Genomic DNA, 11,174 nt, shown 5'->3' with positions numbered 1-11,174 from the left:
CTCCCGTGCCCTCCAGCCTCAGCCTCCGTCCTCTCCCGTCCCCTCCAGCCTCAGCCTCCCCATTCTGCTGTGCCCTCCATCCCCCACCTGCTCACTGTCCCACGCCCTCCAGCCTCAGCCTCCTCCAGCCTCAGCCCTCTCCCATGCCCTCCAGCCTTTGTTCAGCACTGGTTTGCTCCATGTATTGGCAACACCCTCATCACCAGGTGCTGTTCTCTCTGGCTGCAGGTTGGCAGTCACCTCAGCCACGTGAGCGTCAGGTGTAGCCGTGTTCCCACGGCTTCCCTGTCGGTGTCTCAGGAGTTAGCACTTCCTGGGATCCGGGAAGGAAGGCAAGGTGGACCTGTTCCTACTCCTGAGTCCTCGTCCAAGCTCCAGGCCTTGGATCCGGGTCGTCAGCCCAGGAGCGTCCCCTCCCCACGTCCCTCCCACCACCCCCCTGGGGACCGCTGCGTGCCCACCCTGGGGCCCTCTGGATTTGGTCCCCGATAGACTTCCCGAGGGACCTCAGTGTCTAGGGGTATCAGGGCTCTGTGCCGCCGGGAGCTGGGCATGGAGCTTCCTAAGCGTGCCGCTCAGGCTGCTGTGGTGCTTCTCCTACCCTGCCGTCACCAAGATGGAGTACCGTGGCGTTTCCCTGTGCCCAGGCACAAACCAGCCGCCTGGCAGAGTGCCACGTGGCTTCGCAGACCAGGGGATGCTTCAGGGGCAAAGGGGGTTCTGTGTGTCGGGAGCAGGTCACATCACGGCAGAACTGTCATGGCCTTTGCGTGCTGCAGTGCCTGAAAGAGAAACTCGCTTTATCCGAGGCCTGAGAAGCCTGCGTTCACGGCACAAGTATGTCCACAGCAATCACAGTGTTACAGGAGGCGTGGGAAAAAATGACGCAGCATTTCCTGTGACTCTTCCAAGTGCGGGGGTGGCCCGGCGGCCTTGCTCTGCTTGAGGACACATGGCTCCGTGAAGGGGATTTGTGTTCACCTCCCAGCATTTCAGAAACCATGACCCCCTTTGGGTCACCCCAGCCCCCGTCCCGAGGGCGTTTTATCCCCTTTCGTGTCTTTCCTAGAGAAAACAGAGTCCCGGAGCCAAGTTCTTTTCCTGGTTCCTGCCTTTCCTGTGAGATTTCTAGGGTTGTAGGAATAAAACCAGGCTTTGGAGGTAATCTGTAGGTTTTATTTTTTCCTGACTGTAACATGTTAACTGGTCCATTAAAATCTTCTTTAAAAAGGTTTCTACACTGCTATCCCAGTTGTTTGTTTTTTAATAATGGCATAATTTTAAAAATAATCTAGTCTTCCCCATATTGTGATTAAACTCCTCGTTTCTCTCATTTTGTAGGAGAAATTTATCTGTTTTGCAAAGGAGCAGATTCTTCGATCTTCCCCCGAGTGATAGAAGGCAAAGTTGACCAGATCCGAGCCAGAGTGGAGCGGAACGCGGTGGTGAGAGCCGGGCTGGGGCGGGCCTCGTGGCGGTCAGCGCCCCTGTTGTCAGGAAGGAATTCCACGTGCCACAGGTTCCTGGCTGGGAATGGCGTATTGTATCCCCTGGGGAATGTTCAGAAGTCAGCTGGGCCAGGTGCAGACGGACGGGCAGCTTCAGCCGGCATCTACCCCGAGGGGCCTCCAATGCCCAGCCAGGCGCAGGCCGTCTCCTCCCCAGCCTCGCGCAGGGTTTTATTTCGGGGTGGGTGCTAGGTTGGTTGATTGATGTTTTGGGGAGTCAGAATTAGCACATTTGTAGTCCTTGTATTGGAGCAAAAAGGTCTTTGTCTTGACGTTTCTAGTGATTTGCTTCAGAACAAGTCAGTGCTTTCGTTTTCTGTTGTGACATCACCTGTTCGGGTTTCTTTCCCTTCCCCGTCTGGGTCTTAAGCCTGTACGATAAGGTTTCTTTCCACCCCTTCTTGTGTAGCACTCACTGCCCAGCGGCCCGCACACCTGAGCTTGCCACTCTGCGCGTCTGGCTTTCTCTCTTTGGGGCTGCTACAGTAGGGGGATGGCCTGAGTGTCTCTCACAGCAGGGCCTCCCCTCCCGTCAGACATGTGGCTGGGTGGATGCGCTCCCTCCCGTCAGACGCCCTAACGCTGGGTGACGCGTGGCTGGGTGATGCGTGGTGGGGCGATGAGTGGCTGGGTGGACGCGCTCCCTCCCGTCAGACGCCCTAACACTGGGCGGCGCGTGGCTAGGTGACACGTGGCTGGGTGACACGTGGCTGGGTGGATGCGCTCCCTCTGCTCTCCACGTGGCTGCTTTGTCCCACGGTGTCTGCACCCTTCTCCCGATGCCACCCTGGGGTCTTCTCCCTCACTCCAGCCCAGGGCAGCCCCTCGTCTCACACCTTCTTCATCTTTTCATGAGAAGGAAACAGTGACTGACAGGCTCTCCTCCCAGAGGTCCAAAATGATGCTGGCCAGAATGGCTACACACTGGGAACAAGACTTCCGAGGCTGGCCCTGCACCAAGGAAGGCTGAGCCAAGAGAACCTCAGACTAGAGGCCATAGTGCTCAGCGCTGCCTTGACTTACCATTTATGAATAAAGCAACCTTTGTCCTCGCTGTCAGTCTCAACACTTGATTACTGCAGATGTCAGAGCATTAAGAATTCCTGCTGACAGACAGCCCTTTCACGCGTGAGCGTGTGCTTGCAGCAGCCAGAGCGGCTCTGAACTTCGTGGAATGCTGTCAACGTGCAGATCATTCACCTTTAAGTTGCTATTAAAACAACAACTAGCACTACAAAGTAGCTGCCTTGGAACCAACAGGAATCCATAAATCAGCAGCAGGTTTAGGATTGTTGAACTTCTCCAAGCGGGATCTGGAAAATGATAGCACTGACTTCCTCCAGCCACAGAGTTGCGGGACGAAAGCTGAGCAGGTTCCTCTGAGTAGCACAAGCGTCCTGCACCTGGATTATGTGAATTGTGATGATTTTAAAGTCCATTTGCTGCTTGTTTCGAAAAGCCTCCTTGAGATGTAATTGCCATACATTCATCTGTACATATTTAAAATGCGACAGCAACAAGGGCGTTGACACATGAATGCACACGTGGAAGCGTTGCCTGTTGGGACGGGGACACGTCCCTCACCCCAGAGACTGTCTCGCGCCCTCGTACTCCCGTCCCTGCCAACTCCCACTCGCTGCAGACCCCCGCTCCACTCGCCGTCACTGCAGACTCGTGCCCACCTTCTGGAGCTTCCTATCAGCAGAATCACAAAAGGCGGCTGTTTCATCCAGCGTCTTTCACTCCCATAACTGCTGAGGCTCGGCCATGTGGGCCTGTTCGTTTCTGGTGTGATGAACAGCAGCACTCATGCAGTTGCCAAGCACTAGCGGTACTAGTCCAAGTGCCGGGCACTAGCAGTACTAACCAGTCCAGTTGCCAGGTGCTAGCAGTACTAATCAGTCCAGTTGCCAATCGCTAGCGGTACTAGTCCAGTTACCGGGCCCTAGCCATAGTAACCAGTCCAGTTGCCGGGCACTAGCGGTACTAGTCCAAGTGCCAGGCACCAGTGGTACTAACCAGTCCAGTTGCCAGTGCTAGTGGTACTGACCAGTCCAGTTGCTGGGTACTAGTGGTACTGACCTGTCCAGTTGCTGGCGCTAGTAGTACTAGTCCAAGTGCCAGGCACCAGCGGTACTAACCAGGCCAGTTTCCAGGTGCTAGTGGTACTAGTCCAGTTGCTGGGCACTAGCGGTACTAACCAGTCCAGTTGCCGGCACTAGCGGTACTAACCAGTCCAGTTGCCGGCACTAGCGGTACTAACCAGTCCAGTTGCTGGCACTAGCAGTACTAGTTCATTTGCCGAGCACTTGCAGTACTGGGTTTTTCTACAGACGGGCCAGTTTCTTGATTCTTCCGCCTGTTGGCAGACATGGATTGTTTCCAGTTGGGGCTGTTGCGGAAGCAGCTGCTGGAGGTCGCCTGCTCTGCGTGTCTGGGCTGGGCCGATGTGACCTTTTCTCCCGGGGACCCTGCTGTCACAGCGTCTGCATTTCTCTGTCCACGGCTCCCCTTTTCTGGCTGCTTTTCAGGTGTTTCGTGATGGGATGCCTTTGTGGGGTGATGTTGTGTTTCTTTGCTCAGCAGTCTTGAGCATCTTGGATCTGTGGAGTTGCATCAAGTTTAAAATTCTTCAGCAATTATTCTACAGATACTTTTCTTCCCCACTCCGTTTCAGCAGTTCCAGCGACCCATGTACTTGACTCCCGGATGTTGTCTCATTGCTTACGAAGGCTTCTCCCTTGAAGCTTTTCCATGTGTCGTTAGAGACAGTTTCTGTTGCCGCATCACGAGTCTTTTCCATGCAGTGTCTAACCTGTCAGCGCCCCACGCAGGACACCCCTCCCCTCAGACGTCGGAGTTTTCATGTCTAGAAATTCTGCCAGCATGTTTTGTATCCTCATTCCCCTGCTTAACGTGGGGCGTGTGTGATCCATTGGCGGTGACTGTTTAAATCCTCCTCGCTAACAGCACCCCTGCTGCCAGCTCTGGGCCAGCCACAGCGGTCGCACAGTCCCCTTGTTTGGGGCAGGGATGGTGCGCCTGCATGCTGGTGGCCTGTGAGCTTTGTTGGATTCTGGGTATCATGGTCCTCCTGGAGATCTTAAATCTTGTTTCTGGGGTGCAGCTGAGTTCCTGGGAACCCCTTTCTGTTCCTTTCAGGCCACGCCTTCATGATGTTCAGCAGACCCACAGCGGTGCCTGCCCTGGGTGGTGCTCCCCAGGCTGCCAGGCCCCAAGCGCTGTGCCTGGCGAGTGGCCATGCCTCCTGGCAGCAGGCTGTCCCACCCTCCTCCTCCTGGCTTGTTCCTGGCCTCCAGGAGCTTCCTCACAACTGCAGGTGCTTGAGGGGCCACCCACAGCCTGTGGCATCCGCTCATCCTGGGAATTCTGATACTTGTTCCCGTGATGCCCAGGTCCGCCCCGTAACTCAGGAAATCCACCGGCTCCGGCTTCATTCCCCTGCCCGAGCCTCGGCCTGGAAGCTCTCCGGGTAGTGAGCTGGGTCTGGGCAGTGAGCTGGGCACTTGCAGGGCCCCCTCGGTTGGCAGCATTTTATTTGGAAATAATGACAGATTTGGGAGAAGTGACAGTAAGTAAAGAGACAGTCCAGGGGGGCCTGTGTGTCCTTCGAGTCCATTGATTTCTCCTTTCGGTGGCTGTGCTTGCTGTCAGCGCACGTCGAGGAAACCGCTGTGACATCCAGGGTGATGACGATTGGCCACTGCTGTGTGTTTTTCTATAAGTTTTCTAGTTTTAGCTCTTGAATTTAGGAGCGTAGTCCTTGTTTGGCTGATATTTGCATCTTTCGTAAAGGGAGGGTCCTACTTGATTCCCCTGTGTATGGTTCTCCAGTTTTCCTGGCACCGTTTGGTGAAGACTCTCCTCTCCCACTGAGTGATCCTGACACCCTGGCTAGAAAGCATTTGACCCCTTACCTGGAGGTTTATTTCTGGGCTCTCTGTTCCATCCCATTCTCTCTACGTGTGTCTTTATCCCAGTTCCCGCTGTTTTGATTACTGTCAGTTTCTAGCAGGCTTTGAAACCAGGATGTGTGAGTCTTTCAGATTTGTTCTTCTTTTATAAAATGGTTTGGCTCTTCTGAGATTTAATAGGAATTTTAGGATGGGCTTTTTCATTGTGCATGGGCCCCCACTGGGGGCCAGGTACAGTGGCTCATACTTGTAATTCCAGCACTTTTGGAGGCTGAGGCAGAAGGATCACTTGAGGCCAGAAGTTTGAGACCAGCCTGGGAAGCATAGCAAGACCATGTCTCTACAAATCATACACAAGGAAAATCAGCCAGGGGTGGTGGCACAGATCTGTGGTCCTAGCTACCAGGCAGGATGAGGTAGAAGGATTGCTTGAGCACAGAAGTTTAAAGCAGCAGTGAGCCATGATGGCACCACTGCATGTTACCGTGGGCAACTGAGTAAGACCCTGTCTCAAAAAAAAGAAACAGAGGAAGGGCGGGAGGGAGAAGCCATTGGGATGTTGATAGGGATTTCGTTTAATCAGTAGATCACTTTGGGTAGCGTTGTCATCTTAACAATATTAAGTCTTCCAATCCATGAACATGGGATATCTTTCCATTTATTTAGGTATTTTATAATTTATTTCAGCAAACTTTGGTATTTTTCAGCCTCGAGTCTTTCACCTCCTTGGTTAAATTTATTCCAAAGTATTTTATTCTTGTTGATGTTATTATAAGTGAATTTTTTAAAAATTTCCTCTTCGTATTTTTCATTGGTAGTGTATAGAAATGCCACTAGTTTTCATGTGTTGACTTTGTACTGTGCGTCTTTGCTGAATTCAGTTAGCTGGGGAGCACATTCTTCATGGTCTTCTAGATATAGGATCATGTCATCTGCAAATGGAGAGGCCTTAGAAAGACATCCTTTCTAATGTGGAAACTTTCTTTTTCTCTTTATAGCCTAATCCTCTCACTAGAGCATCTAATACTCTGTTGAATAGAAGTGGCAAAAGCGGGCATCCCTGTCTTATTCCTGATCGTATGGAAAAGCTTTCAGTCCTTCACTGTGGAGGGTGATGTTAGCTGTAGATTTTTCTTTTTTCTTTTCTTTTTTTTTTTTTTTTTTTTGAGACAGAGTTTTGCTCTTGTTGCCCAGGCTGGCGTGCAATGGCGCGATCTCGGCTCACTGCATCCTCTGCCTCCTGGATTTAAACAATTCTTTTGCCTCAGCCTCCTGAGTAGCTGGGATTACAGGCATGCACCACCACACCTGGCTAATTTTTTGTATTTTTGGTAGAGAGGGGGTTTCACCACACTGGCCAAGCTGGTCTTGAATTCCTCACCTCAGGTGATCCGCCCACCTCAGCCTCCCAGAGTGCTGGGGTTAGAGGTATGAGTCACCGCGCCCAGCTGGGTTTTTCACTTAAGTGGTTTTTACCACGTTGAGGAGGTTTCTTCTCTACCCAGTTTATTAAGTGATTTTATCACCAAAAGGGGCTGGATTTTTTTCACATGCCTTTTCTGCATCAGTTGAGATGATCATGTGGGATTTTCCCTTTCATTCTATTAATGTCATATATTGCGTTGACTTTCATATGCTGACTCACTTTTGCATTCCTAGAATAAACCCCACTTGGTCGTGGTGTATGATCCTTTCAGTGTGCCATTGGATTCAGTTTGCTAGTATTTTGTTGAGGATATTTGCATCTATATTTCTAAGGGATGTTGTTCTACAGTTTTCTTGTAGTGTATTTATCTGGTTTTGTTTTATGTGCTGTGTCCAGGGTTTTTGTAGTACTTAGCAGGAGGAATAGATAAAAGTATTTCTCGGCCAGGCGCGGTGGCTCAAGCCTGTAGTCCCAGCACTTTGGGAGGCCGAGACGGGCGGATCACGAGGTCAGGAGATCGAGACCATCCTGGCTAACCCGGTGAAACCCCGTCTCTACTAAAAAAATACAAAAAACTAGCCGGGTGAGGTGGTGGGCGCCTGTATTCCCAGCTACTCGGGAGGCTGAGGCAGGAGAATGGCGTAAACACAAAAGGTGGAGCTTGCAGTGAGCTGAGATCCAGCCACTGCACTCCAGTTTGGGCGACAGAGCGAGACTCCGTCTCAAAAAAAAAAAAAAAAAAAAAAAAAGTATTTCTTTTCTGTGTTACCACAAGAGAAAGTCCCTGATTGACTTTTAAAAGCAGAAACATTTATTTCCAAAAGCTTCTGCTTACCACTCACAGCAACCTAAGTTCTGGGGCCACTCTGGGTTATTATCCTATAAAACCATTTTCTTGTTATGCAGTTTTTCTGGTTTCAGACTGAAGCTGTATATCTTGTATGTTTTATTGCCTCTTAGGAAAAGTCAGAGAATTCGTTGTGCAATTCGCGTTTATGTCTCCAATCTGTAACTTGACGACCAGGTGCACAAAAGGTCTAATTTCAACCACTTGCTTATTCAGCAAAAGTTGTTGGGTTTGGGCTGTGTGCTAGGGATTCAGTGATGAAGTCAGACACAGCGCCCACAGCCAGAGAACCCAGCGCCTAACAATAGAGGCAAACCCATCAGCAGAAAGCCGCAAGGTGGGGTGCTCAGCAGGAGGTGAGGCTGGGTCGGCTGAGCGGTGTTTGTTCAGTGCTGCTTTCCTCTGAGACAGGTCCACTGGCTTCTCACTTATTCTTGACCAGGAGACAATATCTGGAGGATGGGAAGGAAGGAGTTCAAGAGTGTTCCTAGCGAACAGGGCTCAGGCACACATAGACCCTGTCTTGTGTTCTCACTTCTTCAACTCCCCCTTTCCCCTTCTGGTTTTTGAGAGCTCAAGGGCCATGAGAGCCATCGACCCAGTGGCAATTCTGTCCTTCACACGAATTAAGAGGTCTGGAACTGGTGATCAATACAAGCCTTCCCTGAGAGTTAGGGGACGCTTCATCCATAGAATGGGAAACATGATTCAACTCTTAAAAACCAGCAGTCTCCCAGATTTTAAAGTGGTTATTTGGGAGGATTGTGGTTCTTTTACTGTCAGTAGGGCTGGGGCTGAAGGAGCAGGGAAAAGGGAAGGGAAACACCCTAGATCATCCAGTAAACCTCTGTGGCGGTCGCCCTCAGCAGCCTTGACTGACGGAATGAAGAGGCTCATCTGTGAACCACCCTGTTGTGGCTGCTTCAGCCTCTGCCCCGCTTCCTTGTGTCTTGCTGGTGGCGGCTGCATTCTCTCTGTGTGGTGACATCCAGAATCGTGATCACAGTAAAGAGTTTGTGATTCTTAATTTCTTATGTTCCCGGGCAACCGATGATTTTGATAAATAACCTGGCAGGTTTCCTTCGTTGTGAAAGAACAACCACCTTACAAACTTCCCGCATAAAACATGGTTACTTTAGAAATATCACTTGATATTGTCCGTAAAATTACAAATGATTATCCTTAAAAAAAGGTTCAATTTAACTCTGCATTTGTGAAAGTAAAGGAATGAAGTTTATCTTTTGGTAGATGACCCTGATTTCTGTTATTGATTTCCAGGCTTTCTAGTCTGTGATCCATAATGATTCTTTATATTTAATGTGGACTTAAATAATTCACTTGTTGACTTACTCCTTTCAAGAGTTGGTTGGGTTATAATCTTTCTTTGTTTACTTAGTACTGTAAGTTCTGAAAGGGTTACAATTCCTGGGTTAGTTATTCTAATGAGAGAAGGGATACTGGGAAGGCCATGGAGCGTAATATTTCAGCAAGTGACACCTTGAATTTGTGCTAAACGCTGCGTTGTATTCTGCAGGAGGGGCTCCGAACTTTGTGTGTTGCTTATAAGAGGCTGATCCAAGAAGAATATGAAGGCATTTGTAAACTGCTGCAGGCTGCCAAAGTGGCCCTTCAAGATCGAGAGAAAAAGTTAGCAGAAGCCTATGAGCAAATAGAGAAAGATCTTATTCTGCTTGGTGCCACGGCTGTTGAGGACCGGTAAAGTAAACACACGCACCCCGTCCTGAGAGACAAACTAGGATGCAGGCCGACGGCCCGGGGTGTGTGAGGGCGAGTGGAAGGGAGGGAGGCCAGCTGCACAGCCAGTGGGGCGTGTTTGCTGCTCAGGGAGAGGCTAGGTGTCTTGCTACATGCTAGAGTCATGTCAGGAAGGTCATGCCTGTGGGATATTTTGTTATCCATGAATAAGATGCCTGAAAGCACACTTTCCCAGGAAGTAGTGAAAATAGCTTTTTCATATCATCAACAGGCAAGATAGAAGGACTCTTGCAAATTCTTTTTTTTTTTTTTTTTAAGGGATGGCATCTTGCCATGTTGCCCAGGCTGGAGTGCAGTGGCACCATGACAGCTCACTGCAGCCTCAAACTCCCAGGTTCAAGCTGTCCTCCCTTCTCAGCCTCCTGAGTAGCTAGAACTTCAAGCACATACCACCATGCCTGGCTAATTTTTAATATTTTTTGTAGAGATAGGATTTCACTATGTTGCCCAGGCTGGTCTCAAGCTCCTGGCCTCAAGCAATCCTCCCACCTCAGCCTCTGAAAGTGCCGGAACTGCAGGCATGAGCGGTCATGCCCGGCTGTAATTACTCTTTAGAATGGAATCCACAGCTAACTCTGTTCCTGAACTTGTTGCTAGTTCTTTCCAAATACTGGTATTACTTCTTAGATCATTACATACTCAATGTGTTTATCATTATTTGAAAAAACTTAAAATAATGAAGTAGAAAATTAAACTAATCATCATCATAACCAGCAAAATTACCAATTACAGATTTTCAGGTACCTCTAAGGCGAGAGTTGCCAGTGTGCCCCAGCTCCACAATGGGGACTGAAAGTTGTTTGAGGCCGAGGCCACTAAGAAACAGTCGTCAGGTCCACATGGCACCTTCAGAGCTGAGTGAAAGGCATGAATTTCAGCGGTTTGTAGGAATGGAGGAGAGAAAAAAAATGTTCCAATTGATGAGAATGAAGCAGAAACTTCAGGAAGTTTACTAGGAGTTTATCTCCTAGAAGTTAAAAGCATCAAGTTTGAAAATCTTTAAGATCCATTTCGGTCCAAAACTGAAATCGTCATCACTAACCCTGCATTTTCTGAGTGTGTTGAACAAATATTCCCCGAGTTCTTGATCTGAACGGAGTATTATGTGAAGTGGGAAGTTTTGTTTGGTGGTTTTGTGTTTTGCTTTGAAGTCACGCTCCCCCGTTCAGTCCGGAGCAAGTGCACGGAGCGCCATGTAAAGAACGCGCCTTGCACACAGGAAGGCTTCAGAGCGCAGGGCCACGACTGCCGAAAGGCTTTGTTGCTGGTGCTGCTGGGAGGTGGGGCCTTGCTGTCATGGCCAGCCACTCACCTGCTCTCTGTCCGGGAGAAGAGGGGTGTCCGTAGGATGGTCTTTGCCTGGGGAGCAGCTGGGTCGATCTTTAGAGGCCGTGGTGGAGGAGCGTGGGGATGCCTCCAGCAGAGCAGATGGGACAGAGCCCCCGGAGCAGGGGGCAGGTTGACTTGACTGGATTGGGAATGTAGAAAAGTGGAGAGTTAATGTCTTGTCGGGGGTGGCGGGGGGTCTCAGTGGCTTTGAAGTGATGATGTTTGCTTATAAATTATTTCCTTAAAATCTCCAGTCAGCAAGTGCAAAACATCTCTGAGCTTCAGCTTCCTTTTGAATCGAGTTATAGGGCCAGGCCCGGTGCAGCACGCTTGTAAACAGGGCCAGGCCCGGT

General features: G+C 50.0%; 1 protein-coding gene across 10 annotated transcripts in view; it reads left to right on the top strand.

Moving 5' to 3' along the window:
* Positions 1 to 11,174, top strand: part of ATP11A (ATPase phospholipid transporting 11A) — a 185,964-nt gene that overhangs the window by 143,104 nt on the left and 31,686 nt on the right. For all 10 annotated transcript variants that reach the window (XM_031934963.1, XM_031934962.1, XM_031934961.1 and 7 more), the window contains exons 17-18: positions 1,342 to 1,445; positions 9,251 to 9,432. In XM_031934963.1, coding sequence (XP_031790823.1) covers positions 1,342 to 1,445; positions 9,251 to 9,432 — 286 coding nt within the window. The remainder of the gene's footprint in view (positions 1 to 1,341; positions 1,446 to 9,250; positions 9,433 to 11,174) is intronic.

This window comes from Piliocolobus tephrosceles, chromosome X, assembly GCF_002776525.5.
Source record: "Piliocolobus tephrosceles isolate RC106 chromosome X, ASM277652v3, whole genome shotgun sequence".
NCBI lineage: Eukaryota > Metazoa > Chordata > Mammalia > Primates > Cercopithecidae > Piliocolobus > Piliocolobus tephrosceles.
The sequence above is the reverse complement of the archived record's forward strand: the minus strand, read 5'-3'. Positions and strand labels throughout refer to the sequence as shown.